Source organism: Pleurodeles waltl, chromosome 3_1 (assembly GCF_031143425.1).
Source record: "Pleurodeles waltl isolate 20211129_DDA chromosome 3_1, aPleWal1.hap1.20221129, whole genome shotgun sequence".
NCBI classification, from domain to species: Eukaryota; Metazoa; Chordata; class Amphibia; order Caudata; family Salamandridae; genus Pleurodeles; species Pleurodeles waltl.
The window spans coordinates 1,107,272,708-1,107,291,141 of record NC_090440.1 but is presented as its reverse complement, the minus strand read 5'-3'; the positions used below and the strand labels follow the sequence as shown (position 1 = coordinate 1,107,291,141).

The window sequence follows — 18,434 nt, the reverse complement described above, 5'->3', positions numbered from 1 at the left end:
CATAGTTTGATTTGCATGCAGATTGTATGGACATTCTCAGAGTAGCTCAAAAACCCACTAGTAGAGCATGTTATGCTGCAAAGTGGAAATGCTATGTTTGCTACTGTCAACCCAAACACGTCAATCCCATTAGAGCCACTATCAAAGACATTGTCCGCTATTTGCTTCATCTACACAAAGCAAATTTAGCCTACACCACCATTCACCTACATCTCAAAACTATAGCTGCATATTTACTAAACAGACAACGTAAATCCCTGTCTAGAATATCCAGTGATCAAAGCATTTATGGAAGGTCTTGAATGGGTCATTCCACCAACAGTGCCCCCTGCACCATCATGGAACCTTAATATTGTCCTTACCAGGCTCATGGGACTGCCTTCTGTCCCACTTCACTCATGTTCTCTTCAGTACCTCTCATGGAAAGTGGCTTTTTTAATTGCTATAACATCTCTTAGGCATGTTAGGGAGCACCAGGCACTAACCTTGGAAGAACCATTCTTTCAGATTCATAGGAACACATTGGTTCTTCGCACTAATCTGAAGTTCCTCCATAAAGTGGTTTCTCAATTCCACATTAATCAATCCATTGAGTTACCAGTCTTCTTCCTGCAGCCTGACTCAGTTGCCGAAAGAGCCCATCACACTTTAGATGTTAAACATGCATTAGTGTTCTAAAACTAAAGAATTTAGAAAGACTAAACAGCTCTTTGTAGCTTTCTTACTACCCCATAAAGACAATCCAATATCCAAAAGCAGCACAGCCAGGTGGATAGTAAAATGTATTCAGACATGTTATGCTAAAGCAAAAAGCACTCCCAGAGCACAGCACACTGTACCAGGAAGAAAGGAGACTTTCCTTGGAAATATACCTATAGCTGACATTTGTAAGGCAGTTACATGGTCTACACCCCATACATTTACAAAACACTATTGTGTAGATGTACTTGCACACATTTTCCTTCTACACTCATTGGATGGAATGTTGTTATAGCTTTTCAGCCTACTAAAGTTGGGCTATATGATCATTAAATACTTGCTACCTTGTTAAAGAGCCTTTAACGCTGGAGCGGGCCTTTAGTGACGGATATAGCCTGCTACGACGGGCTGTAAAGCTATATTATTCTTACTATGGAGGCTAAAGGCCCAGTTGTCATGCACTGTATTCCAGAACAGGCTCTGTGGTCTCATTCCACTACATGTCAACTGTCTCACAGCTCTACAGTAAACTGCTCCGATTCCTTGAAAGTAGTCTTTCATGGTGTCACCTATCTCATTAAAGAGCAGCAAAATAATCACTAAACTACCTCAACTCTAATCCACTTGCTCTAGCTTTTTCTGCATACCCAAATGGTCTGATCCACTTGCGCTAGCTCTCTCTGCATACCCAAATGGTTTTCAAAATATGCTGCCTGTTTCACTAGAGTACGTCTATCAAAGCCACTGTACCGGGTTGACAGACTGTCTTGGATAGAACCCGCACTGGCAGGAGCCAGGCTTTGGCAGTAATGAATCCTTCTACCGCTAGGTGCAGCAAACCACCTCAAGCAGTGGCCCGAGACCATGAAAACACTTTGAAGTGTTTATACCAGATGTGCACCCTCTCTGTTGGAGCATAAAGGGAAACTTGGTGCAAATTGAGGTCAACCTGTATTATATTTTTAAACAAACTTTATTGGTTTTTCCAGAGTTAAAATTCACATCAGTATACAATATACTTGTTGCACACTACTCTCTTTGCTTTCAGTGAAGTACATCCATTTTTCTCATGCTATATGATGCAGTTGCAGGTTATATATTTTTTATGTTACAATATAATGATAGCAGTACGGCTTTTAGTCTGTGCATAGTAGTCTAGAAAGTTAACATCGTAAAAAATAAGTAACTACCTCCCCCCCCCCCCCTTGCCATGCTATCTACCTCTATGTTGCTCTAGCCTCTCATTGTCCTATTCCTTGCTTGTATGTATCTTGTTGTGGCTAAGAGCGGAATCTGTCACAGCTGCAGTTATGTGTGTTGGCATCGTCGCATTATAGAAATATTTGGCATGTCATTTATGAGTGTCGTGAAAGGAATTCCCAGTGCTGTGACCAGCGGCGCTCATGTATCTATGCTACGTTAAGGTTCTGTTGGTGCATTTATACAGTTATTGTGTCATCGAGGGAGTCTAACGCTTTGAATGTAACCTGTATTATTAAATTATTAAATTGTCATTGGACATGCACCAATAAAATGTATAACCCACCATAAATCTTGTCCACGTGATAGATATTTAAATAAATATATTCCAGGAATGTATATAACGGTTCTAGTGGAACCGCTGCATTGCAACATCATCTCTACTCATCTCATCGACATAGCTGTCTTTCATGGACACCTGATTCTTTTACACTGCTGTACCCCCAGCTTCCTCTGATAATCTGTGCCCACATGTATGTATGGCCAGATTTGCCCTACACAAGTACCCTAAATTAAATATCTGTAAAGGAATAACCATATTTCTAATCTGCTAATTTTCATATTTTGTCTTGTAGTCTCTCTTTCAGCTTCCTGAGTTCCGAAGATTAGTTTTGGGTTATAGTCTTCCTCAAAGTGTGCTTGAAAATTGCCGAAGCCATAGTGTAAGAGCTTTTTATGACTGTCTAGTCACATATGTTCTTATATGTTGTTTGCTAACTGTGCCAGCTGAATCACTGTAGTCCTGGACACATGGAGCACATGCTTCAATCCATGTTTATGCTAACCCCGCTACAGTTTTAGAGTTGTTCTTTAGCTTTTGTTATTTCTTGGGGGCATTTGGGCCGCCTAAGAAGACTTAAAGTATTAAACCAAGAACTCCGCTGCAGTTAAATTGCTGGCACTTGGGGTGTCCAACTTAGATCCAAGGCGGCTAGATCCATGTCACATTTTCAGAAGTTTTTTCAGGCCCGGATAATTAATTCCATTCATATTAAGTGTAAATGTATTTTACGTATACGTCTTGAACAAGCCGCATGGATTCGTCCCCCCTGAACCTATGCTGGATCTACCCATACTATACACAGTAGAACTCTTTATAAATCTCCCCTGCTGTACTGAGATATTCCATGCAACTCGAAGCTACCCATATGCCAACCCCGGTTTCTGTTAGTGATCTGCTTTGGATATTCAGTCTGTTCCCAGAGCCCCAGTGACCAAAATGGAATAAAATGTTAGTTTGTAATTAATTACTTTTAATGTTTTCATGCTTTTGCATTTAATGTCTATTTGCACAGGAGAAAAGAAATATTGCCTTCATGCAGGAGCTTCAGTACCTTTTCGCACTCATGGTGGGTTCTAGTTGTAAGTTTGTTGACCCTTCGGCGGCATTGGAGCTCTTGAAAGATGCTTTTCTTTCCGTGGAGGCACAGCAGGTAATACAAATACTAATATGAAATTAAAGATTGATGCTGCTTAGATTGAAAAAACTTGCTGTGTTTTATGAGAACAGTCAATTTGATGTCTAATTAGGGTCCAGGCTTGTACAAACCCACTCCTCACCAAGTCTTCTTACTCTGGAAGCCCACTGTATCCCCTTTCAAACAAGAGTACAAAGATGTGCAATCAGCACTGCAAAATTGGAGTATAGTGCATCTGACTGGGACACCTGAAGTTTTGGAAGTACACTCCTCTGGGAATGTACACTCTCCTTGGGAATGTAGGACCAGCAGTCTCTACAGTCCCCATTTCCAAAAGTAGCAGAGATCGATCTTGAATGGAGTATAGGTGTAGTGTTTGGCGTAAAGCAACAATAAGTGTTTAAACCCTTTGCTGCTAGGCCGACCACCCCATGCTAAGCCTTGTTTGTCTATTTGGGGTAGGTTGCGCTTGGGGCGCCTTAACTCTTTGTTCACATAAGCTATCCACGCCAAATTTGCACCCTTATTTTCCCCCAATATCCTGAGAATTCTAAAGGTACCCATGGTTTGTGGATTCTCCTGGAGGGGACCAAGAAATTAGCCAAAATATAGCTACACTTCGATTTTGTTGCAAAAAATAGTAAAAATGTGCTGCAGAACAAAGTGTCTTTTTTATTTTCCTGCAAATGGCATCAACGAAAGGAGTGCAGTACTAAATCACCATCCTCCCAGTAACCTGCATACTTGATTCAGGAAAACTCATTTTGACCACAGTTTTGGCATGTTACTGGGAGATAGCCCATTTTATTTCATTATTTGTGCTTTCAATCTCCTTCCGGTTTGTGGGGGACAGGGGTATGAAACCAATGGTGGATCCCAGAAAGCTATACATTTCCGAAAAGTTGACAAAACTCTGATTTCAGCAAAACAAATTTTGTGTAGATCCTTCAAGTTTTTCCCAGAGAATCCAAGTGTTGAACTAAAATAAAGATATTGACAATTAGTAGGAAAAAAATGGGCATTCATGACAGTATTTTCATTTGCAACGTCTCATCACAATGGAAGATTACAAAACAATATACCGTTACATCTGCTAGACCCTTCTGGTTGCATGGATCTAAAAGATTTGTGGGGTTTCAAAGAACTCCATGTACCCAGAGCCAATTACTGAGGTGGATTTTACATTGGTTTTTCATTGTGTACTCTGTACAGAGCAATTCATATGGAAAAATATAAACAGTGAAAAATGGGTATCGGGGAAACCTGTGTATTTCTGAAATGGGCACAAGATATTGAGTTTAGAAGCAGTGGCTATTTACACATTTCTGAATTTATGGGTACCCATACTAGCATGTGCATTAGAGGGCATGTCTCAAAATTACGTCTTTCTTACTCACTGTCTTACATTTGGAGGTCGCAAATTGAAAGAAATACAATTGGTAATAACACTTGTTCTGCTATTCTGTCTTCCACTAAGTCACACAATAAAAATGGTATCTAACTTGTGTGGGTAGGTCTAGTGACTGCGACCGTAAACAGCCCAAAACACAACATGGACGCATCCTACTGTTCACAGAAAATTGACCCTTTTTGCAGTGTACCCAGCTGAGGATTTTGGGCCATAGCTCAGCTGACACCTACACAACCTAGCAAATTGGTACATTTTCATTTTTTAAAATCCCTTGGGGGAATCCAGGATGTGCTGACTTGCGTGGCTCTCACCAGTTGTGTTAGCCAGAATGCCTGGCAAACCTCAAACGTTGGCTAAAAAACACATTTTCCTCACATTTGTTTGATGGAAAGTTCTGTAATCTGCGAGAAGCCACAAACACAGCATTGCCCCAAGTCTTCTGATAAAAAATGTTACCTCACTTGTGTGCCTGCGACAGACCAAATTAAACCAACTTCCATGAGGGTCACTTTGCAGGGCTTACTTTGATCTGTTCTGTCTCAGGCCCTAGGCACAGCCAAATGAGTGAGGCAGCATTTTTATTGGGATAAGTGAGAAAAAGCTGTGCAGTAGAAATTTTGTGGTTTCCTTCTGATCCTGGCAGAATATGGCACCGAAAGGCATAACAAATGTATACTTTTAGTCAAATTTCGAGGTTTGCAGAGCATTGTAAGTAAGAACACTTCTAGGAATCCACAAGAGGCACACCAACCTGTACTTTACTTTGTCTAGTTTATGAAAATATCTAGAGTTGGTAGATTTTCCCTAGAGACAATGTACACTCTGGCAGAGAAAGACAGAAAAGACCAATATTACTACACAACAATCAATTCCTCAAGTGTACACACACACACACACCACACCACACCACACCACACCACAAAACACAAACACACACAAAAAACACAAACAAAAAAGCACACCACACACAAAAAACACAAACACACACAAAAAACACAAACACATACAAAAAACACAAACAAAAAAGCACACACACACACAAAAACCACACACAAACACTGATTAGATTTGGCACAAAGGTAAGTGAAAAGTTCGAAATGTAAACGTGATTAACATGAGATTTCACAGAAAGGAAATACACTGTTAATAATTGAAAGTTAAAAAAAGATACTAATAACTCAGAGCTAGTGAGCTGTAAATCCGCGACAAGGCACCAACCGCTTTACGGGCCATTCACACACCTTTCATGAGTGACGCACACAAAGCCATCACACTGCCAGCCGCAGGCCCAGCACATTACAACACTCACATCAACAGACAGTTGCCAGACTGGCCCATCACTTTCATATGCCCACATGACTGACAAAGCAATCACACCAGCTTGCGGTGTATGCAGTGTATGGACCAGGGTTTGGCTGGCAATGTGTATGTAGTGACCAACAGCAAGTCAATACACACTCATACTGCCAACCGAATGCCCGCTCACACATACTGCCAGCCAAACGCCAGCTCACACATACCGCCAGCCAAACGCCAATCCATGCACAACGCCAGCCAAGTACCAGACCATCCACATCGCCAGCCAAGCACCAGACCTTCCACATCGCCAGCCAAGTGCCAGTCTCCGCGCACCACCAACCAAGCGTCAGTCCCTGCGCAACGCCAGCCAGGTGCCAGTCCACACACACCACCAACTAGGTGCCAGTACACAGACACATCATCAAATTTTTTAAACAAAAAAAAGCACTATTTGTAGGAGATGAAAAAACAACTGACTAGAAAAACACATCTAACTAAATACAACACACTATTGCCAACTGTGAATCTAAACAAAAAATCTAAAATGAGACAGACCAATCAGTTCACTTTTACATTCACATTTGCTCACAATATTTCTGTTGTGTGTGGTACTATTGAAAACATGCGGGCACACATACCCCAAGATTAGGACACTCTGGGCAGTACATACAACTCTCCTTCAGCACACCTCTTCGGGCACAGACTACATCTCCTACAGGGAATATTTTTTTGGGTGTGGGAGGAATGTAATCAGTAAAGTGATCTTTCAATCTAGCTACATCCTCCACCACTCCAACTCTAGGAACACTTGCCTGCTCCACTACAATAACGCTGCCTATAGCAGACTGCTAAAACAGAACAAAAGTCATCTTTGAATCTGGAGAACAAACTTTGAACACAACAAAAGCATTGAAGGTTGCTAAATGAAACTAATGGACAGCCAAGTTCCTATACCAACTGTAAGACTTATGTACAGCAGTGTAAGGCTCCAGTCTCTGATCTCCTGTCTACACCACTCATGTGATTATTGTAGACTAAATTATAGAAAGACTTGGACGCTTCAGCAACCTGACCCCAAACAGTCACAGGTGAAGTACTTTTGTCATGAATGATTGTCAGCATGTGGACATTGCTCCTGTCTGAAAATTTCACAGCTACAAGTTCATCGCTAAGCAAGGCTGTCCTCTCTGAAGCAATTTACATACGAGCTCTTTAGGGTAACCTTTACAGTTAGTGTGGATTGTGACAAAAGCAGCAGTCTCAATTCCTTGAACAATTGCACACATGTGTAGAATTTATCTTCGTATAAATGGTGACTTTAGCCCTCAACCAAGTTCCCACACAATTTTCTCACTGACTCCAAAAGTGGACAGACATACAGGGGGTCAATATAACAGTCCCTACCAGTGTAGACCCTGAAATTATTGACATATGCGGTACTACTCTGACAGGATATTCATCTTAATTCCATAAGTGCCCTCTTGCTTGGAATGTACTGCCGAAAACCCAAACAGCATGTGAACAAGACCAAAGACTCATCCACAGCTATTTCTTTCCCTTGAACATAGATCTCTAAAAAGCAATCAATCTTTGTATTTGTAAAGCACAACTTGTCAGATAGAGACTTCTAGTTACAGAGTCCTTACCTTAGAATTTCCCCCAGGCGTCAGACTGGATCTGGTGATTTTTCTTCAAGCAGTACCCCTGCACACTGTCAGGTGCCGTTGTTCGACTCCATGGGCGTGGTTGGTGTTGTGGTAGCCGTGATGATGTTCCAGTCGTATATGGGTGCCACCCCGGTACACAGACGTTGGTTCTTTTTTTTTTTCCACTCCAGCCTACGCGCAGATCCAGAGAACTGCTACTTCTAGTCATTTTTTGACTAACTGCTACACTCTTGTCAATTATTTTCTGACGAGTTTTGGATGTGTTGTTGGGATGTCCCGAAATACCGAATTCAAGCCTTGTGACTCCTGTCACCGAATGATGTTGGTGATGGATCCGCACCTCGTCTGCCTCTGGTGTCTGGAGCGCGACCACAACCCATAGTTGTGCTCAGAGTATCGGGCCATGAACCCAAAAGCTTTGAGAGAGTGGTCCCTGAAGCTCATGGCAGCCCGGCACCCGACTCTGCGTCGCTCCCGGTCTCGTCCGAGAGGAAGGTCAGGAGACCGGTCGCAGAGTCATTATCACTCCTCCTCGTCCAAGTTATCTTGACGGTCGGGTCACAAGACCAAATATTCTTCGACTTCGCCCCCTTGCTCGACGACGCTACGGGGAAGAGCGTCTTTGGAGCCTCCATCTGGGTCTGCTCTGCGCCTCCCCGACTTTTCGGGAGCCGGTTCCACCCTGGTCCAACTCAATGAATTTTAAGTGGCCGTGCACCTCATCTTTGGGCAGACTGAAGAACCCTCGCCGCCTTCGGGCCCAGGGGAGTTGGTGAGTGCCCCCTCAGGTTCCAAGTCCGCGGCTTCGGCCCCAACTCTAGGGAGCACTGGTCATGCCAATGCGACCTTCCCCATCGTCGGGACAACGTTGACACTCCCGATGTTGTTTGGGCCCACAATCAACGCCAATGCTATACTGATCCCTGACAATCCAGAGCCGAAACGGTGTTGCTCTACATCAATTCCGTTTTCCATGGGCCCAGGGTGGATCAGGACCCCTAATCATATGGGTATGGATATGGAGATAGTGTAGAGAGGTCGCTGGACCCTTTAGAATACTAGCTTGACCCTGACATGGTCTGTGTTCAGGATTTTGGCAACGCTAGCAGGTTAGACACATCCCCTGACGTTGGCATGCTTTCCCCCCTTACCGTGGCAAATGAGGAGAGAGCGTCATACTCGATGGTGGTGAGGAGGGATGCTGAGGTTTTAGACCTCAAGCTTCCTTCTGTGGAGGTCAGGACTAACCTCCTGACCGAGGTGCTTCAGCCTGGGGCCTCTAATTCAGAACCCCTCCTTCTCTTCAATGAAGCCCTTACGAATGTTATTCTGGGTACCTGGTCCAAACCCAGCACAGGGGCTCCTGTGAATAGGATGGTTGCCCACCGCCATCGGCCTGCGCAGACCGACCCAAAATTCCTGACCCTACTCCAGAGAGCCTTGTCATCCAGGCTTCGTCATCCTCTAGCGCATTCCCTACCGCTCCCCAGGACAGGGAATCAAAAAGACTTGAAAACTTTGGGAAGAAAATGTTCTCTTCCGCCAGTCTAGCACTGCGGTCCGTGAACACTGCATGCCTTTTGGGCCGATACTCCCATACTCTCTAGGATGCGGTCTCTCATGTGCTGCCTTGACTCCCGGAGGAGGCCCAGACCGTTCTCTCCCAAGCCTTTGCAGACAGGAGAGATGCAGCAAAGTTCATGATTCTTTGTGGACTAAATACGTCCAACTCACTGAGCAGATTGGTTGCATCGACAGTGGCCTTGAGGCACCACGCCTTTTTGTGGATGCCTGGCTTTTCAGGGGATGTCCAGCAATCCTTGATCTACATGCCCTTTGATGGCACCCGTCTCTTTGGAGAAAAAGCAGGCTCTGTGGTCGAGCGATTTAAGAATTCATGGGCTTCGGCTTGGTCTCTTGGCCTCGTAGCTGGTCCTCGCCCCCCTCAGTTCACTTTTCGCTCCTTTCGTTGCTACGGAAGGGGCAACCAACCGCATTCCTTTCCACCCAGCCACCGACCCGTGCATGCTGTACACCCTCTGAGCGGCTGCAGGATCCCATGATCTTGTGGATCAGGGAGCCAGTGGTCTACCTGGTCCACTCCTGCCCCGTCCTCTGACTCTAAGCCTTCCTAGTCTGTCAGAACATCTGTGACCAGTTGGCGCAGGATCCTCTATCAGCTGCCCTACTGGGAATCCACCACCACGGACAGGTGGGTGTTAAAAATTGTCTGAAGGGCCTACTCCCTTCCCTTCGAGATTTATCCTCCAGCCATGCCACCATCATACAATCATCCATCGGAGGATCATTTGGCACTTCTCCTCCAGGAGGTCAAAGCTCTCTCCCTGCGCCAGAAGTAGGTTGTGGTTGTTATTCTCGCTACTTTCTGGTGCACAAAAAGGTCAAGAGCCTTCACCGCATCCTAGATCTCTGGTTCTCAGTCTCTTCCTCAAGAAGACGTTCAAAATGCTAACCCTAGCTCAGGTCCTTTCTGCCCTGGACCTAGGAGGCTGGATGGTAGCATTGCACTTGTAGGACGACTATTTTCACATTCCCGTCCTGCGGGCCCACAGATGTTTCTTGCAATTTGTGGTAGGTCATGAGCCCTTTCAGTTCACCAGGGTCTTCATTGGCCTTGTCAGCGCCCCTCGGTTGTTCACAAAAGTGATGGTAGTGGTTGCAGCTCATCTATGCAGGTTAGAGGTTTAAGTCTATCCCTACCTCGACGACTGGCTGTTGAAGGTGGAGATGCCACAGAAAGTCATCTTCTACCTCCAGACTACGGCAAACCTCCTGCAACAAGCAGGGTGTAGTGGGTTTGTGGACCCTTTGATGGACTCTTCGCCTCTGGATATGGCTGGAGCCCCAGGTCATTTCACTGGTGGTTCAACATCTGGGGGGCTTTCTAAACATCGGAGCAGACAAACTCAGTTGTTGATGCATAGTTGATCACGAACAAGCGTCTCTGTCCAGAGGTGGTGCAAGGTCTCTTTCAGCAGTGGGGAGAGCCTTGGTTAGATGTATTTACCTCCACAGGGAATGTGCAATGTCAGCTGTTTTGCGCATTGGAGTTTCCAAGATGGCATTTGCTTGGCGATGCTTTTGGGCACAAGCGGAGCTCAGGTCTCCTATACGCCTTCCTGCCAATACCACTTCTGCCCAGAGTTCTGAAGAAAATCAGGCATGACCGGGTCTAATTAATCCTGGTGGCTCCGGACTGGACATGAAGAGTCTGGGATGCCAAGTTATTGAGCATGGCCATTGATCCTCCAGTCAGACTGCCCTTTCAGGAGGATCTTCTGTTGCAGCAGCAGGGACAGTCATTCACTCGAACCTGTCCAGTCTCCGCCACCTTCCCGGGGATTGAGCGGCTGCAGTTGACAGCTTTTGACCTTCCACCCGAAGTCTGTGATGTTATCTTGGCAACCAGACGGCCCTCCACCAAAACGGTGTACACCTGTTGTTGAAAGAAATTTGTGGCATGGTGTATCAACAAGTCTGTTGATCACCTCTCTCAGAGGTTCTCCTCTTTAGTATCTCTCTTGCCCAGCAGCGCACTGCTCTGGGCACCCTGAAGGGCTATATGTCTGCCACCTCTGCCTATTTTAAGGCTACCAGACCAACCTTCTCTGTTCAAATCTCCCATTGTTCGGAGGATTTTCAAAGGACTCACAAATATGTTTCCTCCCATCCTGTTCCTAATGCCCCAGTGGGATTTGAACTTGGTCCTCACATAACTCATGTGCTCCTTTCGAGATGCTCCTCTATGGCTCTTGACCTTTAAAACTGCCTTCTTGATTGCAGTCACCTCTGCTCGCAGAGTGAGTGAGCTCCAGGCTCTCTCTTTGAAGCCACCATTCCTAGCAGTACATCTTGACAAGGTGATGCTTCTTACCAGGGCTTCCTTCCTTCCCAAAGTGGGGACACCTTTTGACTTAGGCCAGTCAATCACCTTGCTACTTTTTACGACCCCCACATCCTTCTCATGAGGCGGAGAGACACCACCACCTGGATCCAAAAAGAGCGTTGGGGTTCTATCTAAGTCGTATCAAAGATTTCAGGGTGGACGATCAACATTTTATGGGTTATGTGGGTTCGGGGAAAGGACGGGTGGTGCAGAAGAGGACCATCTCTCGATGGGTAGTCCTCTGCATCAATATGTGCTACGCTTTGGTGAAAAAGCAACCCCCTGAGGGTTTGTGCTCTCATTCTACCAGAGAAACTGCTGCTGCCACAGCGTTAGAACGCGGAGTTCCAGTCTCGGATATGTGTCAGGTGGCAACGTAGGAATCTTTACATATGTTAACCAAGCATTACTGCCTGGACAGTCAGGTCCGCAGAGATGGCTGCTTTGGCCGTTTGGTCTTGCAGGACGTTTTGGTCTGATCTTAATTCACAGCCCACCACCGGGGATAGTATTGCTCGGGTAGAAGTCTCTATCACAAGTTGTTTACCTTCGGTAACGATATATCTGGTACAGACATATTCTAGTTGCAGATTCCTTACCGACTCGCCCATCCTCCCCACACTGCAGACTGAGTTCAAGGGATAGGAACTTTCCTTTAAGGGCCCTAGTTTTGGCGCACCATTCTCAGTGTTCTTCATGGCTCTGCGCTGCTTGCGTGGAAAGTCGTGAAAAGAAACTGACGTCCGTGCGCCGGGGTGGCACCTATATACGACCATTATGTCATCACGGTGACTGCGCCAACGACACCCATGAATTCGACCGACGACACCTGAGGGCGTGCAGGGGTACTGCTTGAAGAAAAATCTTTGGATCCAGTCTGATGCCCGGGTAAATTCTAAGGTAAGGGATCTGCAACTAGAATACGTCTCTAACAGATATATCTACCCTAGCTACTCCTCGAAGAGCCATGTCTTGAGTTTTGTTCTGATTTTGAGGAGGGTGGGGGGGGAAGGTCATTTGAGTTTTCGGCAGCTAATTAGGCGAAGGATCGCCCTCTGCAGCTGTTGTATCGAATTCTCTGGTCATGGGCTAGGGTTCCTGAGGGGGGAAGCTCCCTGGTTGGCCGGTGGAAGGAGAGTGTGCGGTTTATTTGCTTGGGTCGGATGTTGTGGAGGACTTTGAATTTGTATCTGTTGTCCACCTGCGGGCCAGTGTAGACATCTGAGGTGGGGGAGTGATGTGGGTTACTCTGGGAAGGTCCAGGACGAGTCTCACTGCTGCGTCCTAGATGGGCTGGAGGCGATGGGTGAGTGACTGCTGTGATGATGGCCTGAGTGACTGTCCTTCTGGTTTTGAGGGGGATCCATTTGAAGACCTTCTGTAGCATGCAGAGGTTGTGGAAGCTGGCGGAGGCCACTGTGTTTATCTGTTGTTTGAAGGTGAGATGATGTTGATAATGCTGATGATGATTCTGAGGTTGCGGGCATGGTCTGTCGGTGACTGGGATTGTTCAAGTGTGGAGGGCCACCAGGAATCATCCCATGGGAAGGGGTTGCTTCTGCAGATGATCACTTCCATCTTGTCAGTATTCAGTTTCAAGCAGTTGGATTTCATCCAGTCGGCGATGTGTGTGTTATGGCGTTGCTGAAGTTGTCTCTGGGGGGTGGCGTGGTCTTCGGCGAGGGAGAGCATTAGTTGGGTGTTGTCGGTGTAAATCCATGGGAACGAACAATCTCGGCCAGCTCCGTCACGTAAACATTGAAGAGGGTAGGGCTGAAAGAGTTTCCCAAGGGACTGCGCATATGTTGCTGTTAGGTTCAGAGGTGAAGGGTGGGAGGTGGACCCTCTGAGTGCGGCCTGTGATGAAGGCATGGATTAATTTGAGGGCGTTGCATCGGATCCCAATGTGGTGGCATCCGGCGGTAAGGGTGAGGTGGGAGATGGTGTTGAATGTAGGGTAGAGGTCTGGGGGAATCGGGCTGCTTTTTCTCTGCGGTAGAGGAGGGTCCTGATGTCTGTTGTGGCAATAAGGGCAGTCTCAGTGCTGTGATTGGAGTGGAATCTGCATTGTGAGGAGTCAAGTAGGTAGTATTTTTCCAGATGTTCGTTGAGCTGTTAGTTGATGGCTTTTTCCAGGACCTTGGTTGGGAAAGGGAGCGTAGAGCTAGGGCGGTAATTTTTTAATTTGCTGGGGTCAGCAGAGGGTTTCTTCAGGAGCGGCTTGACCTCTGCTTGTTTCCATGCTTTGGGGATGGTGGCAGTTCTCATGAAGATGGGAGAGGACGCTGCTGATTTCCTTCTGGCCCAGTTCTGGGTGAGTCAGAGTGGGTTGAGTTTGAGTGTGGCTGTTTCCTGGATCAATCGTGGCTTTTAGCCTGTGATGAGGTGGCTGGGGGAGTCCTCCGATGGGGTCAGTAGGTGTTCGGTGCTGGTGAGTTGGGGTTGAAAGTTCCTGTAGGTGACTGTGATTTTGTCATGGATGTAGTCGGCTAGTGAGTCGCAGAGGGCCTGAGTGGGTTGGATTGTTTTCAGTGGCTGCTGGGCAGGAGAACTCTTTTACGATCTTGAAGAGTTCCTTTGGGCAGTTGGTGCTTTCCTGAATGCGGCGAATAAGGTGATCGTTTTTGCTTCTATGAGGCAGAGATGATATTTGTTCAGCTCACCTTTGAAGGTGGTCCGGTCTGAAGGGTCCCTGCTTCAACGCCACTGTCTTTCTAGCCTTTTGCATTCTCTCTTGAGTGCATGTAGTTCAGGGGTGAACCATTTTGCAGGCTTGCTGGATCTTTTGGGGGCATATCAAATGATCAAAGACAGGCCGAATCTTGAAGAGACATCACAATTTGAGTGATCCCATGGCAATGCTGAAGCCTTATCAGCAACATGCAGCATCTGAATCAGAAGCATATAACGATTGCAACAAATGCTTGCAGGAAATCTAGCCTTGCCATCAAATGACTAGTAGACAATATAGAATATAAAAAACAATTATCCCCCAAGGGGAGTGACCCTTGCCAAAGAGGTCGCTCTCCCAACACAAAACAAATCCCTGGCGGGCCTCACCCCGATCGTGGAGCAGGAATCCACTCCTCACAGGGTGAAAGGAAAAAAAACTTTTCTTCCCCCCTGTGGCTGTTTTCTTAAAAACACCCCATCACCCAACCCCCGAAGAAAGACTTGCCTTTGTGATGTTCTTTCTCCTACTGGGCTGGAAACAAGTGGCTTTCATTGTGTTGCCACCAGCATTTTATGACGTTGGTGTGCCATGGCGCGTGCCAATGTCATTAGATTGTGGAGGGCACCTGGGGTGGCAGCAGAAGCACTTCCTCTGCCATCTCAGATATAGCCCTGTTACCGGGGTGGGGGTGGTAATGGGGACAGCGCCAGTTCTCCCAACACGGGGGTGGGGGGTGGTGCTACGATGACTCCGTCCTCAGCACACGCACTCACTGTGGCTGAGGGTGGCTCAAGACATTGGAGGAGTTAATGTTTACTTCAGTGCATTGTAGCCAATATTATTTTCCTGGATGTTTCAATCCCCTTCCCCCATACTATTTAAATATGCATTTGAATGGTTTGTAAAGTGCTATGTGTAGCCTTTAAGTTACTTAAAATTTCATGCATAAGTTAATCAGGATTATAGAAGATGATGAAGTAGCGAGATATAGAGTTTGATTGGATTTTAGGTAGCCAAATTTCTAGGTCTTCTTTACCAAACTCCTGTATTTTTGTGGTGTTCAGTTGAAGGCAATGCAAAATAGTTTAGCTTTCAAGAGTTTCCTGAACTGAATGTGGCTGGCTTCTTACTGTTGTTTATTGTTTGGGCATTCCACTTTCTTGGTCCTTGACTCTTCACAATCTGCCTCCCGATTGCATTCTTTTAAAGGTCAGTGGATTGATCAGATGAGCATGCTGAAGAAAGGTGTCTAGTGAGGTGCTAACTTCCGAGTCTTTGCCCTAGTACGCATTATAGATGACTCGGAGAACATTTAAATTAATCCCTGCTTTATTTGGGACCAAGTGACAAGATTGCTGATGTTATGACACAATCACACAGTCTGATTCTGTATCCTTTGTACCTTGGTGATGAGCTTTTTAGGGAGACAGGCATAAACTAAAGTAGGCTACACATGCCATGACAGAACTCTTATTAGCGCCATCTCATTATCTGTTATGGTCAATTCTAAATTAGGTAAGATTTTGCAGATTATGGAGAGTTGTAGAATGGTACCTTCAAATAATGCCCTGACCGGAGGTGCAAAGGAAAGATTTCCGTAAGGGATTATCCCCAAATGGCTTGCTTTCAGAAAGATGATGAGAAGGTGCTTTCGAGGCCTGGATTTCAATTGAAGGGTAAGGACTCCATTATGCCCACGATGAGTTTTTCAGTTTTAACTTTATTCATGCAGTGAAAGAGCTTCACCTAGAAGAGAACATGGTTTAGTCTCAAAGAGATGTTAGTTATGTTGTCAGTGGTCCTTTGTAGATGGAAATGGATTTGCATATTGGCAGTATACATTTGTACGTTCACATGTTATTGTTCTAATGGCTTCAGGAAAGAGCCAACCTCAATACTGAATAAGGAATGGCACTTTATATGCACCTCAAGGAGCAGGACATGTAGATAATTCAGAGAACCCCATTCTATTTTTTATTAATTGTATTCACCAGAGAACAGGTCCAGTTATTCCACCCTTTCTAATAGAATCGTGTGATTGACAGCACCTGGAGGTCGAGTAATATAAGGGCTATTTTTGTGTCTTCATCAATGGATAATGGAAACCTCAAGCCTCTTCTAATGAAAGCCCGAGGCAGGATTGCTTCATTAGTTCACTTTTGTCTTGAATTTCCACTCTGTCCAACACGCATTTCACCTTAGCACAAGTCTGATTGAATCATGATGTGGTGTTTTGAAATATCAGAAACAATCAACAGTATCTCAATCTCAGGAACTTTCATGGTAAAGGGGTTGAGCAGTTCCATAACTTTTATCGATCTCATTTCCATGTCTGTCTCAAGCCATATTTAGAATTGAACTGTTTGTTGGACCACGAGTGCACGGCTTACTACATCAATGGAGTCTGAGCTCCTTTCTTATATGGGCTAAGTCTGAGTCCATTCCCTCGCTCGTCTGAATTGTCGCAGTTTGCTCTGGTTCCATTCCATGTATTTTAGGAACTGTCTAGTGATCTTATGATGGGAGGGTTGGTTAGAGGTGGGAGTCTGTAGTTGGTGTAGTCTTCCAGGCGATATTTTTTCAGGGCCTCCAAGGGGGATTGGTCACCTAGCAGGGTGACCACCTATCAGGAGGGGGCTGTGACGTCACCTACCTGACCTGGCCACTCAGATGCTCTGCAGCCCTCTGCCCACCTTGGATTTAAGATGGCAGAATCAAGTGGCCACCTGGAGGTGCTCCTCGCACCACCCCAGGGGTGGTGATGGACAGGGGAGTGGTAACTTCCCTTTCCATAGCCCAGTTTCGTGCCAGAGCAGGGACTGGAGGTCCCTGAACCGGTGCAGACTGTTTTATGCAAGGAGGGTAACAAATGTGCCCTTCAAAGCCTAACAGTGGTTTGGGGAGGCTACCCCTCCCAAACCATGTAACACCTATTTCCAAAGGAAGAGGGTGTTGCCTCCCTCTCCCAAAGAAAATCCTTTATTCTGCCATCCTGGGCTTGAGCTGTTCAAGCAGCAGGAGGGCAGAAACCAGTCTGTAGGATGGCAGCAGCGCGGGCTGCCTGTGAAAACCCTGCAAACTGTTAGGAGCAAATCTCGGGGTCCGCTAAGGAGCCCTCAGAGTGCATAGAATCATACAACCAATACTGGCAATAGTTTTGGGGTATGATTCTGACATGTTTAATACCAAACATGCCTAGGTTCGGTGTTGCCATTAGGTAGCTGGACATAGGTAGTGGCCTATGTCCAGTACGCGGCTAAAATGAATTCCCTGCACTCAAGAAGTCCAGGGTGATAATGTTAGATGTGTTCCCCAAGGTGGACAGATGGAGTTGGATATGTTTGAAGCATGAGCTGAGCTGGGATCCATTGTAGCATAAGACACTCATTGGCTATGCTTAGCAGATGTACAATATTCAGGGCCTATAGTCAACTGCAGTGAAAGTTGCAAGATGGGAAGGAAGAGCGAATGTTCCTGTGATTTTGAGATATTTCAGATCTTGGTGAAGTTTGCTGCAGTCCTTTCTGTCGTCTTATATTAATTTTTCATAAAGAAAAAATATATTGTTAAGAGACTATTTAATTTGAAGGCAATAGTCCGTCTGTAATTGAACCCTAAGTATGCGTCTGCTAGGTGTGTAATCATTCTAGAAGTGTGCTGGTTCGTTTGAATCAGACATGTGCCCTTGGATACATACAGACTGTCATATGCTTGCTGTTCTAATTAAAGAAAACAATATCCAGACACGCTAAACGCTTAGTTTTAAGCTTGTATTGCAGGTAACATGGAAATCCAAAGTATGTATATACATATGTCTGTTTAACACATATAACATGCATGTTTAGCAGAAAGGCTCTTTAATTCTCCGTTGCATACACCACAGATCTAATTTAAAAAATAGTCTGCGCAATTCATTTGATTTTCTCCCTTTAATGATATTTATTTCATACCAATTTATAGCAAGATGTGAGCGAGTTCACGCACAAACTCCTAGACTGGCTGGAGGACGCTTTCCAACTGACTGTAAATGTAGAGTGAGTAACTTCATTATTTCTTCTGCTGGCATTTTAATAAGAGTCTGTACGAGCATGCAACAGCG

General features: G+C 45.6%; 1 protein-coding gene across 5 annotated transcripts in view; it reads left to right on the top strand.

The window, feature by feature from the left end:
* USP28 (ubiquitin specific peptidase 28) overlaps window positions 1–18,434 on the top strand; it is a 427,404-nt gene that overhangs the window by 91,504 nt on the left and 317,466 nt on the right. For all 5 annotated transcript variants that reach the window (XR_011201488.1, XM_069224386.1, XM_069224385.1 and 2 more), the window contains exons 6-8: window positions 2,535–2,621; window positions 3,255–3,392; window positions 18,296–18,369. Coding sequence is in view for 4 of the 5 variants with exons in the window: in XM_069224386.1 (XP_069080487.1) it covers window positions 2,535–2,621; window positions 3,255–3,392; window positions 18,296–18,369 (299 nt within the window). In the remaining variant the exon portion in view is untranslated. The remainder of the gene's footprint in view (window positions 1–2,534; window positions 2,622–3,254; window positions 3,393–18,295; window positions 18,370–18,434) is intronic.